This window comes from Pelophylax lessonae (genome assembly GCF_965119305.1).
Source record: "Pelophylax lessonae genome assembly, chromosome: 4".
NCBI classification, from domain to species: Eukaryota; Metazoa; Chordata; class Amphibia; order Anura; family Ranidae; genus Pelophylax; species Pelophylax lessonae.
The window spans coordinates 191,557,199-191,582,402 of NC_138771.1; the positions used below are offsets into that span (position 1 = coordinate 191,557,199).

The 25,204-nt window shown below is 42.7% G+C and overlaps 1 protein-coding gene across 3 annotated transcripts in view; it reads right to left on the reverse strand.

Annotated features, from left to right (window-relative positions):
• Nucleotides 1–25,204, reverse strand: part of RELN (reelin) — a 782,434-nt gene that overhangs the window by 413,618 nt on the left and 343,612 nt on the right. For all 3 annotated transcript variants that reach the window (XM_082254411.1, XM_082254410.1, XM_082254409.1), the window contains exons 5-8: nt 22,199–22,231; nt 21,421–21,499; nt 3,348–3,444; nt 2,900–2,951 (exon numbers count right to left, since the gene is read on the reverse strand). In XM_082254411.1, coding sequence (XP_082110537.1) covers nt 2,900–2,951; nt 3,348–3,444; nt 21,421–21,499; nt 22,199–22,231 — 261 coding nt within the window. The remainder of the gene's footprint in view (nt 1–2,899; nt 2,952–3,347; nt 3,445–21,420; nt 21,500–22,198; nt 22,232–25,204) is intronic.

Genomic DNA, 25,204 nt, shown 5'->3' on the forward strand with positions numbered 1-25,204 from the left:
ATTAGTTCTGTACAGATTATAGCAGAGACATCCACAGTAGAAGTAACGCTGTGCCCTACAATAGCTCATGACTCCTACCAACTCTTAAATTTCACAGACAACATAGTAATACACTATATTGTCAAAAGTATTGGGAGGCCTGCCTTTAAACACACATGAACTTTAATGGCATCTCAGTCCTAGTCCGTAGGGTTCAATATTGAGTTGGCCCACCCTTTGCAGCTATAACAGCTTCAACTCATCTGGGAAGTCTGTCCACAAGGGCATGTTCGACCATTCTCTCAGAAGCCGATTTGTGAGGTCAGGCACTGATGTTGGAGTTTGTGCTCTAATTCATCCCAAAGGTGTTCTATCGCGTTGAGGTCTAGGACTGTGTAGGCCAGTCAAGTTCCTCCACCCCAAAATCGCTCATCCATGTATTTATTGACCTTGCTTTGTGCACTGGTTCAAATCATTTGGTGGAGAGGGGATTATATGTGGGATTGTTTTTCAGGGGTTGGGCTTGGCCCCTTGGTGAAGGGAACTCATAAGGCGTCAGCATACCAAGAAACTTTGGACAATTTCATGCTCCCAACTTTGTGCGAACAGTTTGGGGATGGCCCCTTCCTGTTCCAACATAACTGCGCATCAGTGCACAAAGCAAGGTCCATAAAGACATAGATGAGCGAGTTTGGGTTTGAAGAACTTGACTGGCCTGCAAAGAATCCTGACCTCAACCCGATAGATCACTTTTGGGATTAATTCGAGCAGAGACTGTGAGCCAGGCCTTCTCGTTCAACATCAGTGCCTGGCCTCACAAATGCATTTCTGGAAGAATGTTTAAACATTCCCATAGACACACTCCTAAACATTGTGGACAGCCCTCCCAGAAGAGTTGAAGCGGTTATAGCTGCAAAAGGCAGTCCAGCTCAATATTGAACCCTACGGACTAAGACTGGGATGCCATTAAAGTCCATGTGCAAGCAAAGGCAGGCGTCCCAATACTTTTGACAATATAGTTTATATCAGAACAAATTACTAGACAATAGGTTAGACTGTATAACCATATTTCTACCAGACAGTTAAATCTTAAAGGGCTGTACCACTTTTGCAGGAAAAAAGTATAGCAAATATATAAAAATACCATGTAAAATTGCTGCACAAAACATATTGTAATTTAATGGTATTAAAAATAACCCTTCCTTTTTTTAAATGCAGGGCTGTAACATTCTGTAAAATTTAATGCAATATGGCAACATGAAGGCAATTAGTACACAGCTGAACTCTGCACTAAGATACAAGTCAGGTTTCAATTATCCTCTGCCACAAAAGTGTCATTTTTGGTGAGATACTCCCTAAGGGTTTATCAATTTTAAAAGGATAAAGACACTGCAACTTTTCTCATCAGAACACTCATGCATCAGCTGATTAAATGGACTAGTAACTCACATTCAGTAACTCACAGGACATAGTCTAACAAAGCACTACTCCTTCGGAGCAGAAATGAGTGGGAAACTGCAACAAAGTTTGGTAAAATCCTTGCAATGTACATAGATTACTCAGAAGGGAATGTTTTTTTCTAAACAAAATTAAAGCTATCCTTTAATGGATGTTATGCGTCAGCTAACAAGCTGTCTATGAAGTCAGCTACACTTGTAAAAGCAGGAACAGAGACAGCAGGCAATAACAATGAGCATGAAAAAATATGTATTGTTGATTCTAAATGCTAATTCAGATAGACATTTTTAATAGAGCAGTTAACTTCACTGAAGTGTATTCCTTATTATAAACGGATTAAAACATCATCTATTTATAATAAATAAGACAGAGACAGTGTTATGGCACTAAATTAACAGTTCTTAATTACTGTTTACATTTATTCGGGAGGTAGCCTTATATGCTGGTTTACCCAATATTCAGTACTGTATATATATATATGTATTACAAGTTATTTATCTTAGTTTCATAGGTATATAAATGGCTAAACATCATCTGAGAATAGTAATTCCTAATAGTTTATAGAGCAAAGAGATTTAGTTAAACAGTCACATTTACTCTCTAGCACTTAAGGGCTAACTTAAAGCCTGGTACACAGAGGCTGAATATCGGCTGGTATCGGCCAAACATTCGGGCCCTGTGTAAACCAGCCTGCCTGACAGAATCTGGCTGAACGGCCAGCTTCTGTCGAATGGGCATACTGGAAAACCAACATCCGACTGGCATCCGATCAACGCTGGCCGCCCGATCAACGCTGGCCGCCAATGGCTGCAAAAGCTGACCAGTGTGTTCTGGGGGGGTGCAGTCCCCCTGCCAGAACACAATAGCTCAGTGAAGAGATCGCCGTACTACTAGTTATACAGTGAGCTCCTCAGGAGTTTTTTCTTTCGTTCAGCGAGCTGGGTTAAACAACAAAAAGGGATCGTGTGTATCAGGCTTAAATGTTTATCAAACTGTCTCAGACAACTCTAAAAGCACCCCTTTCTGAGGCCTGCTGTCCCTTTCTATTTCTATTTATTATCTGATTCAACAGTCAAAGTTATTGTTGTTTCAGTTAGCTACACACCAAATGTATTGTCTTAAAAGAAATGTAGTTGCCAGGCTCCATTGGGAGCTAAAGATTAAATAAGGTCACCCATGATAGCCAAGATACTGCCTAGACTGCACAATATTTGTATTGTGGGTTGTAGCCTTATCAAGGAATTTATCTATTCCAGATACCATTTTGGTATGCACCATGTGGCTGTGGGGCGAATGCTGCAATAAGCCTCTGCTGCCATTTTGCAATAGCAGGAAACCAGGAGCCAAAGGATGGGTGGTAAATTCAACCCTTTTCCACAGATGCAGTTGCCTATTTTTCTTAAAAGAGAGGTTTGGGGAAAACATGCAAAACTGTATATTGTATAAAAGAAATGACACTTACCGATAGAAAACTGCAGAACTGAAGCTGTAGTGGTGTTAAGGCTGGTTGTTAACTAAACAAAAGGAAAAGTTAGTTGTTGTTTGGTTGGTAGAAAAAAAAAAATCTAAGTAACTTACTTGGATTCAAAACAACAAAAATAGGATGGGATATCAGAAAAAAGGTATCTTGTGCCTAACACACTGGCTATCAAGAACTCAGGACTTATCCGTGCAGAAAAATGATATCAAGCTAATAGATGAATATGGACATGGTAGTTACACCGGTGTATACTTTTTTTTGGAAAATCAGAGCAAAACACCCTTGTGATGTTTCTACTTTGCAAATGACAAATCATATTATAATTAAATTTATTATTATTATTATCTGAATTTTACTTTGAAAGGAGGAATACAATGTTGGTTCCTGATTGGCACTGAACGTTAATTTATCCTATATTTAGAAGGCTTACCAGTTCTCTTGGTCCATAAGGGTCACAAAATGTAACAGCTCCTCCATGCATTATAACACCACACAGCTCTCCAACTTCACAGTTTCTGCATGGCATCCTGCACAACAAAAATTGTACACAGTATACAGTAAGTTTTAAAATGCATATGTAAAATAAATCCATTTTAAACCCAGATGATTTATTTATGAACTAGTCTTTTATGTTTTATTTTGCATGTGATCCACATAAGTGGAAATTCGTATTTAAAAAGTAATGCATACGTTTATGACAAATGTATCAACATTAACTGAAGGGTGGGGGCATGAATAAGTCAGGTGAGTGGCACTACCTACTGACTTTGTATCTTTTGGGGACCCCAGTGGTATAATCGATTTCATATTTCCTCTCTATGTTGCCAAACACTTTGAAGTTTAGAATACAAACATTTTTAAAAAATCCAGCATGGAAAGCAGGGGTTTTGAATGCCCAAAGGGGGTACCTAAATAACAGAGATCTCATCACCAGAGTCCTCAGAAATATAAGAAGCCATTAGGTGGTTTACCTCTCCAGCATCTACCTAAAACTGAAATCAATTTTGGACTGAGAAGACTTTTAGTTTATTTATAAATTAAAATTAAAATTTAATTATAAATTAAATAGATTATTGTTGTCATTTATAAAGAAAAGAAGTGGAGCTATATTTAACCAATACATTATACACTTAAAAAATTGCACAATGATAATAGGATTCATAAATCCATTTTCCCATGTGTCAACAAAAGTTCCATGTTCTAAGGCTGTTTGTATTCAAATGTTTGTTTTCTAATTAAATCATTTCTCCTTCGTATAGCACCTGAGGTGTGCCGACCCAAAGCCCACCACAGGTGATTCTAATGTATAAACTGCTCACTCACCAGATAACCATGACCTATTATGAGAAATAAGCAGGTCCAAGTGTGCTTTTTACAGCCTCCACCATCCAGGAAGCCAAGGATACTATTCTCTTTCTCCTCTCAATAGCACCACAATGCCAACAGAGACTAAAGGAAAAAACTTCATTGAGCCGTTTTTATTAAATGTATAAAAACGCAGAATTTTAACAAAGTTTCAATAAAATCGTCACTCAGTATACCCAGCCATTATTATAAGCAAGAATGCTGCTGCTCAGCTGTCTCCTGGAGCCGGCATGCGGTCAATTTACCGGATATGACATAACTGGAAGTGACAAGACCAAGGCCCTGCCTCTATGCGTTTAATCAATCAACGTCTTCAGAAAACTCAGTGTTCTTAGGGTCTTGCACCATAGAAAGCTGGTATTTTTTTCCCTCAGGTTTAAATTGAGCTTGTCTCAGGCATTTTTTATTAAATTAAATAAGAAATAGGTAATTTTTAAAAAGGTTTCAATTACATAGTTAGTCTGGTTTAAAGGAGAGACAAGTCTATCAAGTTAACCAATAGAAGTAATAAAAGAAAAAACAGTTTGTATTGCATGATGATCAGGGGGAGGGAGGAACAGAGGAATGCATTTTATTAATACATTACACTTAGGTTTACAACATTTAATTTAACCAGTATATAACTGGATTACATATTTGTTTTTGAATTTAAAATTTCTGTTGTTACCAGTCACTAAACATTATATAAACTGATAAAAATTAAAAATAGTCTTTTTCTTTGGTATTGTGTTTGCCCTGTCTTTACATACAGTGTATATGAATATCACGCTTGGTTTTGATGATGCTCACATGCATTAAATCACACAGTAATGATTCTTCATAATTAGCCACACATAGTTCCAGCAGTTCATGCAATAGCGACCCCATAGTAGCGGAAATAATCCCTCCAGCTTTCACTTTGTATTTGATTCTGAAAGTCATTGCATCTATTAACACCCAAGTTTATCTATGTATGAAAAGTGACATAATCTCAATCCTTTACAGAATGATGGCTGTAGAATATGTTTCATTCAACAGTTAATAGAAAGGAAGCATCTGCTACATCTCACATATCTTTCACAGTTTCATGTTTGCTTTCTACTTCCAAGTGTTACTAGTACAGCATGGGGAACAAAGTATGTGATAATTAAAAAGTAATATTTTGAAAGAAAAAAAAATACTGTACCAGAAAACAGACCTGTAAATTCAAACTAGGATAAGTTCTGATCACCATAGTTCTAGTATTCCTATGGCAGCATTTGGAAACATACCTAGATATAAAGTACAGCTGGACTGTGGCCCTAATCTGCCATGAGAGGAAAAAGTCACTGCTAACCTAGATGATTCCATGGCTGTCATGCTCAGCCTTTGTCTTCACTATTTACTGCAAGAAAGAATATAAGCTGGATCTTAAAACATCCCTGGATACAAATGTGACCTGGATTAGTAAAGCGACAACTTAGAAGGAGTATAACAGCCAAAGGACTAACAACTTGTAATAAGAAAAAGCAATGACAGCACTTACAGTATCTCACGAAAGTGAGTACACCCCTCACATTTTTATAAATATTTTATTATATCTTTTCATGTGACAACACTGAATAAATTACACTTTGCTACAATGTAAAGTAGTGAGTGTACAGCTTGTATAACAGTGTATATTTGCTATCCTCTCAAAATAACTCAACACACACCGCCATTAATGTTTAAACTGCTGGCAACAAAAGTGAGTACACCTAAATTGGGCCCAAAGTGTCAATATTTTGTGTGGCCACCATTATTTTCCAGCACTGCCTTAACTCTCTTGGGCATGGAGTTCACCACAGCTTCAAGATAACTCAACACACAGCCATTATTGTCTAAACCGCTGGCAACAAAAGTGAGTTCACCCCTAGGTGAATATGTCAAAACTGGGCCCAGTTAGCCATTTTCCCTCCCTGATGTCATGTGACTCGTTAGTGTTACAAGGTCTCAGGTGTGAATGGGGAGCAGGTGTGGTAAATTTGGTGTTATCACTCTCACTCTCTCATACTGGTCACTGGAAGTTCAACACGGCACCTCATGGCAAAGAACTCTCTGAGGATCTGAAAAAAAAAGAATGCTTGCTCTACATAAATAAGGCCTAGGCCTCTAAGAAGATTGCCAAGACCCTGAAACTGAACTGCAGCACGGTGGCCAAGACCATGCAACAGTTTTAACAGGACAGGTTCCACTCAGAACTGGCTCACCATCATAGACCAAAGAAGTTGAGTGCACATGCTCAGCGTCATATCCAGGGGTTGTCTTCGGGAAATGGAGGTATAAGTGCTGCCAGCATTGCTGCAGAGGTTGAAGGGGTGGGGAGGTCAGCCTATCAGTGCTCAGACCATATGCCGCACACTACATCAAATTGGTCTGCATGGCAGTGGTCCCAGAAGGAAGCCTCTTCTAAAGCTGACGCACAAGAAAGCCTGCAAACAGTTTGCTGAAGACAAGCAGACTAAGGACATGGATTACTGCAACCATGTCCTTTGGTCTGATGAGACCAAGATAAACTTATTTGGTTTAGATGGTGTCAAGCGTGTGTGGCGGCAACCTGGTGAGGAGTACAAAGCCTACAGTCAAGCATGGTGGTGGGAGTGTCATGGTCTGGGCCTGCATGAGTCCTGCAGACACTGTGGAGCTACAGTTCTTTGAGGGAACCATGAATGCCAACATGTACTGTGACATACTGAAGCAGAGCATGATGACCTTCAGGAACTCGGCTGCAGGGCAGTATTCCAACATGATAACGACCCTAAACACACCCTAAAGATGACCACTGCCTTGCTTAAGAAGCAGAGGGTAAAGGTGATGGACTGGCCAAGCATGTCTCCAGACCTAAACCCTATTGAACATCTGTAGGACATCCTCAAACAAAAGGTGGAGGAGGGCAAGGTCTCTAACATCCACCAGCTTTGTGATGTCATCATGGAGGAGTGGAAGTGGACTCCAGTGGCAACTTGTGAAGCTCTGGTGTACTGCATGCCCAAGAGGCAGTGCTGGGAAATGATCCTCCAACAAAATGGATGAGATATTTCAAATTGGCTCCATAAAAAGCTAATAAGGTTTTCACTGTGTATTCTCCACATCTATCTGAACCCCAGGCAATTTGATAACAAACATTGCTGATGGTCTTAGAGGTGTGACAGATCAAACAACACCAACAGATTTCCCCCAATATTTATTTATTTTATTACAGGTATTTATATAGCGCCAAAAATGTACACTGCACTTTACATATATATTGTACATTCACATCAATATCTTAATTTTTCTCACTGATAAATAATCAGCTTATGGTGACTTTTACTTCTAATAGTTTTTTATTTTTTTTCATGTGGGCCTATGCTATCCCGTTGGCCTCTATGCCAACATTTTGGAAAAAGGCAGTGTAAAATACAGGTATACAAATCATATGGGCTTATAACCATGAGCTTCTGTGATTGTTTCCACTTTCTATTACTCCTATAGTGACACAGTTCTCTGTCCAGACTCTGCAGCAGACACACTGTCACATGAGCATGTAGGAGCTCAAAGAAAAGAATCACCCAAAGGGGGCTGGAGGAGGAAAGAACACTCAATAGTGTGAGCCTATAAACACTTAGCTGTGCAGAAAATTTGCTTGTGAAGATATAATATATGGATTGACAAGGAAAAAACATCTGATTCTCTGGATAAAGAACTGAGCAACACATCTTCTCTGCTCCATGCTTAGGTTTTTGGTATACGTAAGAAGCAAATAGCATTGCACATTTAGTTTCTGTCCACTGCATGAGGGAGAGTACAAACAATTGGTTGGGGGAGCAATAAATTACCAGCATTTAAAATGCTCACGTCTAGGATTCAGGGGGGGGGGGGGGCACACTTAAGAATGTTCCGGTAGCTTTCCGTGGGGCCAGTGGCTTCACAAGTCTAGGAAGGCATATTTTGTTGTCTCGCTGGATGAAAAGGGCTGTTATGGAGGAAATACACTCTATGGCCTGTGTCCAATAGGTTGGGTATTGCTACAGGTCCAGAAAATGGGCATGAAGTCAGAGATTAGGATCACAGCAGACCTGTTATGAAAGAAATACCTTCCATTACTTATATTCAATAGGTTTGGATTTTGTGTGTGAAGTTGGAGAGTAGGGGCACCTCTATTTTATTGTTAGGAATGTAAAGATCTTTAGTAGCCTTGCAAGTGTGATAACTGTCTGATGGACTATTTTACACTGAATGAGGCAGAATGAGGCAAATGCTGAAAAGGGTAATCTCCTAAATCATCCCAGCCTTCCTTATCAAGGGATACTGGTCCATTTTCCTTTCAGCTGTCAATGCCTAGGATCATATGTTGTTATAGGACCTAGTAAATTATATAATGTGTCTTGGTGAGGCCAGGGTTTCTAGAGCAAGGTTTCTGGCTTGGAGATCTTCATTTGTAAAAGGTCCAAGTTATATTTGGTAACACTAGCATCTTTTAATTAAAGGTACAAGAATAAGTATCAGTTTATTAAGATTTTTTAACTTCCCCAAACAATGCTAGTTCTTAAAGACAAACATGTGCTTTACCATTTTTACCCACTTGGATGCCCAAATGGCTGGATCCAGACCTTTTTTAAAATTGGGGTATCCCTAGATTTTTTCCACAGAAGTGTATGGGAAGACCACTACTCCTCTGGGACACAGGATACTGTGTGCTCCATTCCAAGCTTTATAGATTGCTTGCACAGATTGAGTGTAAGGAAGTAGGCCATTCTGCCTCTGTAGATTAGGTGCTGAAGGGCTTCATGGGAACCCAGGCTTACTGTCTGCGCCACCACTGCAGCATGTTCTTGTTCAGTGTAATCCAATTATGGCTGACCTAACACTTGACAGTTGACTTGCCAGGACATTTTCAAAGAAATACAACACAGTCTTTTTACAACTAGATTGATTCTGGGGATTTTTTGATTCCATAAAAGGCAGATATTAAATTGTCAATTAGCTTGAAGAAAGAAGTTGGAATCTATACAAATACAGGTGCAAGATCTTCCCTATCAAGGAAAGAAGGAAATGTTTCCATGCGTAGATTTAGTGGTGGACAGTATGGAGAGAATATTTAATGGTATATAGTTTGCTACATTTCTAGTTATTTATTTGCAGAGAAAGGAGCTTCTAAGTGCAGTATGTCAGCAATATTTTAAAGGCAATGGTAAAAAAGGTACCCAGATTACAGAGTAAACAGGCTCATCAATGTCTGAAGCACTCCTGAGATGGTCTCCCTGTCACTGTGCTGGCTACAGCCGCAGAATTCGAGGGTCTGAAGGAGCAAGATGGCTGCTGCACTTCCTGAAACCATGTGGAACACAGGGAGGAAGTGATGTCAGCAAGGGGAGGTGACTAGTTTTGAAGCATGCTTAAAGGCTCCTTCTTCAAAACCTAAACCCCAAAGTGGTGAGCCAGCTATTAAAGGGAGAAAGGGACAGGGAACAGATCACATGACCAGTCAATGAACTTAACTGTTGCCTTTTTAAACAAATTGCTGGAATACTGTACTTAGAAGTGCTTTTCTCTGCATATCTTTATCTATCCAGAGTCTGCTTCTCTCCTGTAAGTGCTGCTCAAGTGCCTGTCAGCTTGCTATCCTGCTACTTTTGATGATCGTGAATGTATATAGCACCTGGAGGACCCTTCTAGCAGAAGCAATCCTACATACCATTCTCCATTTCTAGTTATTTGAATCCCCAGGCATTTGATCTGCATTACCCACTGTAGAAAGGGGGCCTAGCTCTTTAGGGTGCTGGCTACTGATTTCAACCGGCAGAATCGGTGACCTCTTTCAATTGGCCTTAAGGCCAGCAAACGCATTAGGTATGCTGAGGGATTCCTGCAGTGAGGGCCCAGGGTCCTGAAGAAAGGGGATCAAGTCATCTGTGTATATGGATATACAACTCTCTAGAATCCCCACCATGAGACATGTTAGGAGAAGTGTTGCATGCAATGCCACTGCTATGGGGTCTAACATTTCTGTCTTGCTCCCCTCCTCACCTGGAATGATTTTAACATAATGTTCCCTACCTAGACAGACACCTAGTGCTCATGATAAAGTAGAGACATCAATCTCAGAAAAAACAAAATTTGTTTTGATTTTTTTAATCACTGAGGCCCCGTTCACACCTGAGCGATTTTCTGCTTGAAGCTTGTAGCTCTAAAATGCTCAACAAGCCAAATCCCATTTATTCCAATGGCCTCTGTTAACATATGAGCATTCTGTCGCCTGAAGCAAAACGCCTGTCTCTCAAAAAAGCACAAGAGCTTCTTTTTGGCAGAATACAATCATTTTTGGCCTCGTAGACTTCAATAGAAATGCCTGAATTAAGCATTTTACAAGCATTTTGTCGCTCATTTTCTGCTTAAACAGCAGCTCTCCACAACAAATTTCTATTGCCTCCCCCCTAGTGCTTTCTATTGGCTAAACAAAAATGCCTGAAGCTGTAAAACACATTTAAAATGCTTTGAAAACTATTGTAAAAAGCTGCAAAAACACACCCTAACCAAAAAAAAAAAAAAAAAAACGCTTGAAAAACGCCAGTAAATTGCAATGCTCAGGTGTGAATGGAGCCTGAAATATATTTCCACCTGACTCAAGCCTTAAAGTTGTTCCACTCCAATTGTGGACAAACTTTGTTAACACTTGTTAAGGTCCTCATATGCAGGCATAAGGGATATAATCTGTTCTCCTATTGTATGGCCTTGGATCCAGTCTGGGTATAGCCGTCAAAAAGGACAAGAGGTATCCTAGACCACCCTAATGAATAATTCCAAGTCAGTGATTCCTTCTAGGAGATACGTGGATGTTACAATTTGTGAATGGATGTTGGGGAAATCAAAGGGAAGTTTAATACCAGAGCTAGATGTATGTATAGAGAACAATTGGGAGTACTACCTTGTAGCATGATTTTTTCACAATCAAATGTCTGTTAACCCAAGACTGTCCTCTAAAAAACTTCAATTCCCAACCAGAGACCCTGTGTGGGTTGCTGGTATTAGTCTAGGAGTTTAGTATAGCATTGATATACTGGAGTACCAGTAAGAATTTCAACTTTGAAGCGAGGCCCCTGACATTTAGGGAAATCCATTTTAAGATTTTCAATATGTATCAAATTTGCGGCACCAAAGGATAATCATATAATAATTATGTGGAAGTATAACATAACAGTGCAACACCACTGTGTGTATCAATCAGGAAGTATAATAGAACACAAAATCCAATCATATTGTCTGTATGTCCATTAAAAAATAAGTCCGTTATCTACCTAATTTGTGTCCGTATGTGTTTTCTTCCAAATATACAGCTTATGCAATGTGCTATGTGAAGATATATATCCACCAGTGTCTCCTTCAATCACTAAACACTCAACAGACAATAAGCTCCAACCATAAGCAGCAGAGTGCATGTTGCAATCCCTTCCAGGTAATTTCAGGTGATGAGAACTTTCTCAGCCAGGGGGGCAGAAGATGCTAAACGGGAAGGTGCTCATCACATGGAGACACAAAAGATCACATATGGTGTAGTATTCACTTAATAAATCTTGAGATCAATAGTATCCCCATAGAGTATGTCTATATTGTGTCTTAGACCAAACACGCCAAAGCTGTGCCACATGAGGGTATCTCGGCCGGTGTCCCCAATCCTCCAACAATAAGCACTCACCAGATTTTAAGCTGCAACCATCAGCAGCAAAATGCACATGAATATAAATATTTATGCTCCAACTCCACTCTCCTGCAGGCAGTCACCAGTCATATCATTCTTCACCACCCAGGGGTAATCATAAATGCAGAGTTACTGTATGAAGACATGCTCAAAAATTTAAACAGTGCAGTATTTTTAACATTAGGAGCCATAAACCACATTAAATGTATCCAGAAAAGTTAGTACATGTCAAGCAATGTTAAACAAAGTAAAAACGGCTGAAACTCACTAGTATGACCTGCCATTTCGAAACTGGAAAAGATGGCACTGCGTCACCTAGTAGCTGGTAATTTGTATACCACACTGAGCACAGCAGACAAACCAACAAAAAAAAAATCATAAAAAAAAACACATTTCAACATGACCCTGCTGCTTCATTCTAGCACAACACATGACTAGGATAATCATGAAGCTTCCCAATATCTGAGAACCTATAACATTGGTAAGTAGGGTCGTAAATACAGAGAGGGCCTTTGTGGTGTTTGAATCTTAGCCAGGACATCTCAAAACAGTCGTAGAGATAGGTTTCCACATTGTATAAATGGCCGCTTTCTAGCTGCTAACAGAATTAGGTCCCAGGCCCTATAGGTTACCAGTTGGACTAGGAACAGTCTGGAGGCGCTTCAGAAGGGTCTCTTGCCAGTTGGAATTTGATGCACTTTATCTACCATATGGTCCAACAAAGGGTTTTTGAAAGTGTAGAGTGTCCTTAAAGAGGTTTTTTTTTTTCCGAAAAGGTCTCAAGATAGAGGCAATTTACACTTTTAGTTAGGCTCAGCACTCTTACATTATTCCTCCAGAGATAATTTTCAGCATCCTCTGCCCTTTTTTGAGAGGTGCCTTGTAGTCTGCTGCAGTTCCTCTAGTAGGCTGGCATGGGAGGCTTGGGAATCCACTAACAGTGACACTCTGACATCTGCCTCAGTCAATATTCCAAAATTCAAGGTAGGATCAGATTGCATCCCATTGCAAGATGATGTATACATCCCATCCATGAGGATTTGCAGTAATAACTGGCTTGCTAATTGATTTTTTTCTGGTGCACAGGTAGGACCTGAAGGGGCAGGCTCAAGTGATGAAGCTAGGTCTGACACACTCAGGTTAGTCTGCATGCCATTGCTTTTCACACAGGGTGCAGGGAATGCCAAAAGTGTGTATAGGGTTCGGGTCAACCAAGAAGCATGATAACATTAGGTTATTGTAAAGATTGATGGAGCTTCTGTAATGTGCATATTGTTCTGTTCAAAGAGAGCCAAACAAAAGGCTGACAGCGCTCAGTGGCTTGGTTTAAAATCAGTGTTAAAACAGGTGCAATGATCCACAGTCAATGATCAAAGAAAACACTGGCAGTTTATCTGTAACAAATAAAAACAATGTATGTGCCGTTTAACAATTGCCCAAGCCAGCTGACTTGGGCTGGCTTGGGCACTGATGGGTCACCATGTCCTAGACAGGGAGAGCCAGGGGGAGGTGCCAACCGCCATGGCCTCGGAGTTGGAACAGGCTACAGGAGAATCTAGGCGGACCTCGCCAGCATGAGATGATGTCACTCAAGCACCTGGTTGGAAGAGCGGTACCCAGAAGGAGGAAGCAAATAGAACAAGCGTAGAACGCATGCATCCTTGTTGCCGTGACAATCCGTTTCACACACATGCGCTTTTTTAAGTCACATTCTCCTGCAGCCCATTGTATAACAGTGTCAATTTGCTGTCCCCTCAAAATAACTCAACACACAGCCATTAATGCCTAAACCGCTGGCAACAAAAGTGAGTACACCCCTAAGTCAAAATGTCCAAATTGGGCCCAAAGTGTCAATATTTTGTGTGGCCACCATTATTTTCCAGCACTGCCTTAACCCTCTTGGGCATGGAGTTCACCAGAGCTTCACAGGTTGCCACTGGAGTCCTCTTCCACTCCTCCATGTCAACAGCATGGAGCTGGTGGATGTTAGAGACCCTGCGCTTCTCCACCTTCCATTTGAGGATGCCCACAGATTGCTCAATAGGCTTTAGGTCTGGAGACATGCTTGGCCAATCCATCACCTTTAACCTCAGCTTCTTTAGCAAGGCAGTGGTCATCTTGGGGGTATGTTTGGGGTCGTTATCATGTTGGAATACTGCCCTGCGGCCCAGTCTCCGAAGGGAGGGGATCATGCTCTGCTTCAGTATGTCAAAGTACATGTTGGCATTCATGGTTCCCTCAATGAACTGTAGCTCCACAGTGCCAGACCATATGGTCTGAGCACTAAAAAACTTCAACCTTTCTACCTTTGCAGCAATGCTGGCAGCACTCATATGTCTATTTTCCAAAGACAACATCTGGATATGACGCTAAGCACGTGCAGTCAACTTCTTTGGTCAACCATGGCGAGGCCTGTTCTGAGTGGAACCTCTCCTGTTAAACTGCAGTTTGGTCTTGGCCACTGTGCTGCAGCTCAGTTTCAGGGTCTTTGCAATCTTCTTATAGCCTAAGTCATCTTTATGTAGAGCAACAATTCTTTTTTCAGATCCTCAGAGAGTTCTTTGCCATAAAGCGCCATGTTGTATTTCCAGTAACCAGTATGAGAGAGTAAGAGTGATAACACCAAATTTAACACACCTGCTCCCCATTCACACCTGAGACCTTGTAACACTAACGAGTCACATGACACCAGGGAAGGAACATGGCTAATTGGGCCCAATTTGGACATTTTAACTTAGGGGTGTACTCACTTTTGTTGCCAGCGGTTTAGACATTAATGTGTGTTGAGTTATTTTGAAGGGACAGCAAATTTACACTGTTATACAAGCTCTACACTCACTACTTTACATTGTAGCAAAGTGTAATTTCTTCAGTGTTGTCACATGAAAAGATATAATAAAATATTTACAAAAATGTGAGGGGTGTACTCAGTTTTGTGAGATACTGTATACTGTATATATATATATATATATATATATATATATATATATATATACATACACCTATAATTATTTTAGTTAACCAAGCCCTTTTTTTATTTTATATTTATAGGGATGTCATAACTGTATCTCCGCTATTCTAGATCAGAAGCTGAAAAGTGGCCCCTAGTACCGAAAAGACAACCAAGTTCTTTTAATCTACAGCATACTGAAAGCGGATCTTCACTGCATCTGAGCACCACAAATCAAAAACACTATTTAATTCATGTTTAACATTTAAAGCAAACTTCCCCATCCATCCATGTCTCTATGCTTTATTTTGTTGAAAAATCACTTTGAAAAACCCTAGCATTTCTGGCAGTGGTCATCTTGAGTAAGGGCAAAACAAATCATGCAGTATTTATTTTCTGGAATCTATCTGCCCTTTGCTCAAGCATTCATGCAGGAGAGAGTGTGTTTAGCTGAGGAAATCCCTCCTCCTCTCCTCCCCTGTGAAGACTCCTGGCATGTATTACATAAGTTTTACATAAAAAAAAAAAAAGTTTAAACAAGTAAATATGATATACTTTTCTATCTATTTACTAATGCTAGCATCATGGGGATTAAAAATAATTGATGTTGATTGGGAGAGGAAAGTTCCACTTTAATCATTGAAGCAAATCATACACTCGTAATACTTTAGACATTGAAATACAATATTTCCAATAAATTTAAAATTATTCTTTTCTATATTTAAATTTGGAGCTGTCAGGGTCCGGACTGGTAGCAGGAGCGATGCAGGGAGTGGATCCGCTGTGTCAGTGAGGGATTGGCGTGGACCGTACCGGAGGATCGGTTCTAAGTAGTTACTGGTTTTCACCAGAGCCCGCCGCAAGGCGGGATGGGCTTGCTGCGGCGGTAACTACCAGGTCGTGTCCTCTGGTAGCGGCTCAACCTCACCGACTGCTGATATAGGCGTAGTACAAAAGGGACAGGCAGAGGCGTAGTCAGACGTAGCAAAGGTCAGGGCAGGCAGCACAGGTTCAGAGGCGATAGTCGTTAGCAAAGGGTTCGGCAACAGGCAAAGTATTACACAAATAACGCTTTCACTAAGGCAACAAGGCAACAAAGATCCGGCAATGGCTGGAAGGGGCAGGTCACTTATATAGGAAACAGGAAACAGGAAACATGTCACAGGAAACGGGTCACAGGAAACAGGTCACAGGAAACAGGTCACAGGAAACAGGAAGGGAGGTTTGGACCAGGCACCAATTACTGGTGCACAGGCCCCTTAAATTTCAAACGACCTGCGTGTGCGCGCCCTATGGTGCAGGGGCGCACGCTCCGGGAACCATGTGAGCGGGGAGCGGAGGAGGGAGCCGGAGCGGGCACAGGTGAGTGGATCTGGAACGAACGCTGCGAGCGCTCCGGTCCAGAAGCAGGGACCGGAGCGCTCAGCGTTACAGTACCCCCCCCTTTGGTCTCCCCCTCTTTTTGGTACCCAGAAACCTGAGGATGAGGTTACGGTCCAAGATATTCTCCTCTGGCTCCCAGGATCTCTCTTCAGGACCGCAGCCCTCCCAGTCCACCAAAAAATATCTTCTCCCCCTGACCAATTTAGAGGCCAATATCTCCTGAACGGAGAAGACATCCGAGGTACCGGATACAGGCGTGGGAGGAAGATTCTTGGGGGAAAAGCGATTAAAGACCGCAGGCTTGAGGAGGGAGACATGAAAACAGTTGGGAATTTTAAGGGAGGGAGGGAGATGGAGTTGGTAACACACAGGATCGATCCTCTTCTTGACCTTGTAGGGTCCCAAATAACGAGGACCAAGCTTGTAACTAGGAACCCTGAAGCGGACGTACTTAGAGGAGAGCCAAACTCTGTCCCCAGGAACCAGGACAGGAGGAGACCGACGTTTCTTGTCCGCTTGGATTTTCATGCGGGATGAGGCCTGTAAGAGGGACAGGCGCGTCTCACGCCAGATGGCAGAAAAGTCTTGCACCAGGTCATCCACTGCAGGTACACCGGAGGAGGAGGATAACGGCAGAGGAGGCAGAGGATGACGACCGTAAACCACGAAGAAGGGAGACTTGTTGGTGGCGGAAGAGTCTTTGTGGTTATAGGAGAACTCTGCCCACGGGAGGAGGTCGACCCAATCGTCTTGACGGGAGGAAACGAAGTGGCGAAGGTAGTCGCCCAAGATTTGATTGACCCGCTCTACTTGTCCGTTGGTTTGGGGGTGGTATGAAGAAGAGAAATCCAGCTTGATTTTAAGCCTTCCACAGAGAGCCCTCCAGAACTTGGACACAAACTGGACTCCTCTATCGGAGACAATATGTGAAGGCAGGCCGTGTAACCGGAAGATGTGTCGGAGGAAATGCTTGGCCAACTGAGGTGCGGATGGTAAGGCTGGCAACGGGATGAAGTGCGCCATCTTCGAGAAGCGATCTACGTCGACCCAAATTATCGTTTTCCCGTGAGATGGTGGTACGTCCGTAACAAAGTCCATCGCGATATTGGACCAAGGGGTCTCTGGTATGGGAAGTGGCTGGAGAAAGCCGGCGGGTCTTTGGCGAGGGGTTTTGTCTCTGGCACATACAGAGCAGGACTGTACAAATTCAGAGATGTCCTTCTCCAAGGATGGCCACCAATATCTCCTGGAGATAAGTTGTAGAGTCTTTCGGACGCCAGGATGTCCTGCGAGAAGAGAAGAATGTCTCCACTTAAGAACCTTTAGGCGAAGACGGGGAGAAACATAGGTCTTTCCGGGAGGGAGGTTACGCAAGTCTATAGGTGCCACGGTGACCAGACATTCTGGGGGCACAATGTGCTGTGGCTTGACTTCCTCTCCTGTGACATCAGATGAACAAGAGAGGGCATCGGCCCTGAGGTTCTTGCTCGCTGGACGAAAGTGGATCCGGAAGTTAAATCTGGCAAAAAATAGAGACCAGCGAGCTTGGCGGGGATTTAGTCTCTGAGCAGACTGGAGGTAAGATAAATTTTTATGATCCGTGTAGATGTTCACGGGATGTACCGATCCTTCCAGTAAATGCCGTCACTCTTCCAAGGCCAGCTTTATGGCGAGTAATTCTCTATCCCCAATAGAATAATTTCTTTCAGCGGGAGAGAAAGTCTTACAGAAAAACCCGCAAGTAACCGACTTGCCTCTCGTAGTCTTTTGCATGAGCAAAGCACCAGCACCAACAGAGGAAGCGTCTACTTCCAGGTAGAACGGCTTAGTAGGATCCGGTCTGGACAGAACTGGGGCGGTGGCAAAGGCAGACTTAAGAGCGCTGAAGGCCTTCTCGGCCTGGGGCGGCCAAGATTTCGGGTTAGCCCCCTTCTTGGTTAGGGCTACAATTGGTGCCACAAGGGTGGAGTAATGCGGGATGAACTGTCTATAATAGTTTGCGAATCCGAGGAATCGCTGGATGGCCTTAAGGCCAGAGGGACGAGGCCAGTCCAGGATGGCAGACAGTTTGGCAGGATCCATTTGTAGTCCCTTGGCAGAAATGATGTAGCCCAGGAAGGGAAGGCTGGTACGGTCGAACAAACACTTTTCAAATTTAGCGTAGAGACGGTTCTTTCTGAGACGGGAGAGTACTAAGCGGACATGAGCACGGTGTTGATCCAAGTTAGTAGAGAAGATGAGGATGTCATCCAAATAGACCACGACACAGGTATAGAGCAGGTCTCGGAAAATGTCGTTAACGAACTCCTGGAAGACCGCTGGAGCGTTACAGAGCCCGAAAGGCATGACTAAGTACTCAAAATGCCCGTCTCGGGTGTTAAAAGCCGTCTTCCACTCGTCACCCTCTCGGATGCGAATAAGGTTATAGGCCCCTCTGAGATCCAACTTGGTGAAGTACTTGGCGCCTTGTAACCGGTCAAAGAGTTCCGTAATCAGGGGAAGAGGGTAACGGTTCTTTACAGTAATGCTGTTGAGACCCCGAAAGTCTATGCAAGGCCTAAGGGTACCGTCCTTCTTCGCAACAAAGAAGAATCCTGCTCCGGCAGGAGAAGAGGATTTCCTGATAAACCCTCTCTGCAGGTTCTCCTGGATATACTCTGACATGGCTAGAGTCTCTGGAGGGGAGAGAGGATAGATTCTTCCCCTAGGCGGCGTAGTGCCAGGTTGCAAGTCAATGGGGCAGTCATATGGCCTATGTGGAGGCAACACCTCTGCCTGTTTCTTGCAAAAAACGTCTGGAAAATCCGCATATGGTTCAGGCAGACCGGGAGGAGGAGAAATAACAGGTGCAGACTTGACTCGTACCGACTTGAGACATCTGCCGAAACAAGCCGAACCCCAGCTTCGAATCTCTCCGGAGGTCCAATCCAGAACGGGACAATGGCGCTGGAGCCAGGGCAGACCCAAGAGGAGTTCTGAGGTGCAATGGGGTAACACAAAAAACTCCAATCGCTCAGAATGCAGGACTCCGATGTCCATCTGGAGGGGTTCTGTACGGAACTGCACCATACCGTCGAGTCTCTCTCCATTAACTGTGGAGATGAAGATGGGCTTCAGTAAACGAACCACAGGGATGTGGAACTTGTTCACCAGCGAGGCGTCGATGAAGTTACCGGCTGAACCGGAATCCAGAAAGGCAGAGGCAGCAAAGGAGATCTTGGCGGACACGGAAATCCGCACGGGTACCGTAATGCGCGGAGAGGAGGTATTCACACCTAGCAACGCCTCTCCCACGTTGACTAGGTGCGAGCGTTTCCCTGACGCGGTGGACGGAGAGGACAGTCCTTTAGAAAGTGCTCAGTACTGGCACAGTACAAACAGAGGTTCTCGTCTCTACGGCGGTTCCTTTCTTGCGTGGTCAGGCGAGACCGATCCACCTGCATGGCTTCCTCGGCGGGAGGCCCAGAAGAAGGTTGCGGTGGAGGCTGGAAGATAGGCGCCAGACGAGGAAAGCGTCTGGGACGAGCACTTCACTTTTCCTGTAGCAGTTCCTCTCGTCGCTCAGCAAAACGCAGGTCAATCCTGGTGGCCAAATGGATGAGGTCACTCAGGTTGGTAGGGACTTCTCGTGCGGCCAGGACGTCCTTTATGGCGCTGGACAAGCCTTTCTTAAAGGTAGCACAGAGCGCCTCGTTATTCCAGGAGAGTTCAGAAGCCAGGGTGCGGAAACGGATAGCATAGTCTCCGACAGAGGAACTCCCCTGGGACAAGTTCAATAACGCAGTCTCTGCTGAGGCAGCCCGGGCTGGCTCCTCAAAAACACTCCGGAATTCCACAAAGAAACTCTGGACACTGGCAGTGGCAGGATCGTTACGGTCCCAAAGTGGTGTAGCCCAGGCCAGGGCCTTCCCCGAAAGCAGGCTAACGACAAATGCCACCTTGGCTCGTTCCGAGGGAAACTGGTCAGCCGACATCTCCAGGTGAAGGGAGCATTGGGATAGGAATCCGCGGCACAACTTGGGATCACCGTCGTACTTGGCCGGCATGGACAGACGGACTCTAGAAGTGGCGGCGGCCACAGGCTGCGGTGGTGAAGCAGATGCAGGCGGTGGAGGCGGCTGCTGCTGTGCTGGAAGAAGCTGCTGCAGCATGGCGGTCAACTGTGCCAGCTGTTGACCTTGCTGAGCGATCTGCTGCGACTGCTGGGCCACAACTGTAGTAAGGTCCGCGATACTAGGCAGAGGCACATCAGCGGGATCCATGGCCGGATCTTACTGTCAGGGTCCGGACTGGTAGCAGGAGCGATGCAGGGAGTGGATCCGCTGTGTCAGTGAGGGATTGGCGTGGACCGTACCGGAGGATCGGTTCTAAGTAGTTACTGGTTTTCACCAGAGCCCGCCGCAAGGCGGGATGGGCTTGCTGCGGCGGTAACTACCAGGTCGTGTCCTCTGGTAGCGGCTCAACCTCACCGACTGCTGATATAGGCGTAGTACAAAAGGGACAGGCAGAGGCATAGTCAGACGTAGCAAAGGTCAGGGCAGGCAGCACAGGTTCAGAGGCGATAGTCGTTAGCAAAGGGTTCGGCAACAGGCAAAGTATTACACAAATAACGCTTTCACTAAGGCAACAAGGCAACAAAGATCCGGCAATGGCTGGAAGGGGCAGGTCACTTATATAGGAAACAGGAAACAGGAAACATGTCACAGGAAACGGGTCACAGGAAACAGGAAACAGGTCACAGGAAACAGGTCACAGGAAACAGGAAACAGGTCACAGGAAACAGGAAGGGAGGTTTGGACCAGGCACCAATTACTGGTGCACAGGCCCCTTAAATTTCAAACGACCTGCGTGTGCGCGCCCTATGGTGCAGGGGCGCACGCTCCGGGAACCATGTGAGCGGGGAGCGGAGGAGGGAGCCGGAGTGGGCACAGGTGAGTGGATCTGGAACGAACGCTGCGAGTGCTCCGGTCCAGAAGCAGGGACCGGAGCGCTCAGCGTTACAGGAGCTGTCCAATTTCAAAATAAAACTTGATAGCATAAGGATTATAATGCAGATTTATTTACAATCCCAAACTTTCTATGTCTGTGGAACACAATTATTTATAAATACCAATTCAATATAGCACATACCAAATATTCGGATTTAATTCCTGCTGCTTGTAAGAATCAAAATCATCTCGTAAAATAATGCCTTCACTATGGATTTCAGCTGTAAAACAAATTTGATTCAGAATATTCTAATTACTAACAAAATACAGTAATACAGATCACAATGGATTGTGCTAATAATTGCAGACATGTGACAAAGTATAATATGCTTCCAATGTGTTTAAAATCTAGACCAATAAAAATTAATTTAAGTAGTCAATACAGTTTCTTCATTTGTCATTTACAATATTTTGAAATCAAACAATATGACATGCCAGTTTACATACCACCTACTGCATTAAAGGAAAACATATAGATAATAATTCTAAAAATGTAACAATACACTCTTCTACTTTTCAAGTAAAAAAGGCCATAAGCAACTGATAGCTGACTTAAAACAAATATAAGAAAATAGATGATAAAAGCTGTTTTTCAGTATGATTATTGGGTTAAAATGTAGTGTTTAAAACACCAAGTCAGATTCAACTGATTAGCCTGATGCTTCCAAGAATAAACCATACGAGGCGAATTGCTACTTTGGCAAGGCATCAACATTTTGCATCACAGTAAATATGCCTGCTGTTTACTGTGTCATAAATCAATATTGTGCCAAAGCAAAACATGTAAAAGTGATTGAAAATGTCAGGCGCTTCTACTGATTGCTGTAGGGGAGCAAAAACAAAAAATCTTGATATTTATGCAGATGCAATATGAAGTGTATGTAGCATGGTTCATAAGATAAAAGTGAATCATGACTTACCCAAATTTGGACGCAAAGGCGCTTCTGTTGGAGCTTAAAGAAAAAGAAAATAAAAATTTGAATCACATTTTTTTCAGAATTCCACTAGAATATTTCATGTCAATCAGGAGGAGGAAATAGAGATTGCCCTGGCTGGTGCCGCAGCTAGTTTTGGGTAGAAAATATGAACTATTGTTTAGTCTGTTTGGTCAGGGGGAAAAGGCTAGATATTATGTTATGAAGGCTTGCTCTTGTGTATAATCTCTGATTATAACAATGCCCAAACTACAGTTTTGGTAATAGATCAGGCCATCCAACTGAGAATCCATTTTTTTTATAGTTACTGGAGAGTTAATTCCCCTGAATGTTTCTTTCAAAGACTGTTGGTGAGATATCTATGTTTACGTACCTCAGTCTGCATACCTGCTGTAGACATTAGGAGGGTTTCTTGCTCCCCTGGTTGGATTTATTTATTTATTACTCCGAACTGGACAGACAGACAGAGTTAGAACTAGTGAGGGGGATCTTGCTTTTGGACTATCCAAGACACATAAGAAGGCAGGGGGAGGGGCTGCCTCAGCCTATTAAAGTACAAATATAGACAAAATGTTTTTTTCATTTTGGAAGGTTATAACCTCCTGTCCCATAGCCAAACAGGAAGTGAGAGGGAATCCCAGCAAATAAAGGAATTCCTTGGGCCCCCCCAATCACCAGAACTAGTGTTCCCATTGGAAGATTTCCCCTATATTACTTTTCTGGGGACAACCCAAAATTTTAAACAGGACAAACAGAGAGGGTGAATCTCCCTAACAGGGTCACAGACAGCAAAAAAATCTGACAGGGGTTCTAATCCATCTCTATCAAAAACTAAAAAAGTTTTGCCTTTAGTTATACTTTAAGTTTCACCAATACCTAAAGTATCACTTCTGGATGACCCGTAAAAAAATACATGTTCTAAGACCTGTTGCTCTCAGACCAATAATGCCTTGTCTTGTGTAAAGGTGCTGTGTAGTTAAAAATAAAAATTTTGCATTTAAAGTGATTAAAGGCTTGTTTGAAAAAAAATAAAAATAACAAACAAGTCATAACTGCTTTGTGCAGTGGTTTCGCACATAGCAGCCCATATTCTCCTCTTCTTGGGTCCCCCACCGCCAGTCCTGGTCTCTCCCTCCTGCCAATTGCCCCTACAGCAAGCAGCTTGCTGTGGGGGCACCCAACCAGGCGTGCTCCCGAGCAACTACTCTTTGTGTCCATTCACACCCGGAGCTGTGGCTTGGCCCTGCCCCCTCTTTCCTCATTGGCTCACTTGCTGTGATTGACAGCAGAGGGAGCCAATGGCTTTTGATGCTGCCTCAGCCAATGAGGAGTGAGAGACCACAGAGAGCCGTGGGTCTCCTGCACATCACTGGATTGAGATGGGTCTCAGGTAAGTATTGGGAGGTTTGCTGCACAGAGAAGTTTTTTTTTACCTTTTTTTACCTTAATGTAAAAAACCTGAAGCCTTTACAACCACTTTAACCAACATGCTAGCCTGCTGAATGGCTACCTTTCTCATTCTTGTATTCATTTTCTGCAGAAGGTTGCCTCGCTAGCTAACTCAAACTTCACACAGAACAAATCTTTTAAATCACACTAAATCTGAGACTGCAAAAAGTCAAGCCAATAGGCTTAAATCATTAAATGGGCTAAATTACCACCTTGTCTGAGAATATTGCACTTTACACACAAACACTATCATAAGTAGGAGGTTGTACAGGAGAGGATCCAATAACAAGAGTCTACAGTTCTACCCGAATGCCTGGTGATGAGTTTAATGAAACTATATGCACTGGATTTTATATAACACTTATTAAGGCAAATCTGAGGGACTTTTTTTACTGCTGCAGTGTTTCCTGGCTAGCTTCTGCGGTTCACTGGCAGAGTTTGCTGTTGCCATGAGCTACACTTTGTGCAGTATTCCCAACTATTATAAACTTGTGAACTTTAGTTTAGTGTATCTAAAGACTTTTATACAACAAAATTATTCCTGTTATCAACAATCAAATCTACAAAGTGCATACTTAGTAGACTTATTTTACTGCATTGTCAGAAGGTTTTTTTAAAGCTGTTCTTTTTTTGAAATGTGTGCACTTACCCTGGAGGGCGCCAGATAAATCAGAATTTCTGTTATGGCAGCTTTTAAAAAGTGGCAAGCCGCGTTTAGACCAAGATGAAAACACTTGCTCAGGTAAAAATGGGCTTCAGAGATATCTATGTTATTCTTTACATCTGTCAAAGAAGCGATTAAACAGCTGCCGAAAAACAGTTCCGATGTTACACAGAACATTTAAAGTACTTTTTCATGCCAGTAAAAAATGTTATGAAGTACTAAAGAATTTCTTTATGTAACTATCTTTCTATTGAATAAAAAGCTCCCATGTGCAGCCACAATGCTAGGCCAAGTGATTGCTGATTGCAAGCATAGGGTAAATGTCATTTGAGGGCATTACCAAATACGGCTACACAATACTTGCTTTATGAGGATCAGCTTGTTTTTTCCTTTTCATGTTCCACTTTTTTCTACATATGAATGTTTTGAAGAGATGCATCACACTCCAAAAGAAAAGTTTTAAATGTCACAGATTCTGAAACTCCAATAGAAACCAATCAGGCTTCACCTTTTATTTTGTGAAAATATTAAACATGAATTCTGATTTGTTGCTATAGAGAACACCTCCAATTTTGGGCTCAGATTCTTTTCTTCTATTTATTGAATCTGCCATAAATGAAGAAAATTGCTAAGATTACTGAAAATTATTTTCCAGCTTTCTCTGACTTCCATCTCTATCAGTGCTATGTCTACTTTAGATGAGATATCAGCATGCTAGACTCAAACAACATCACAAAATGTGATCAGCATGTAGGGGGAAAAAAATAGAATATCATTAATAGCAGATAACGTCTTTAAAAACTGCCATTCAATAACATAAGTCAATTCAGAAGTCAATTAGTGGTCTCTGATGCCCAGCAGAAATAATATTATGCTGT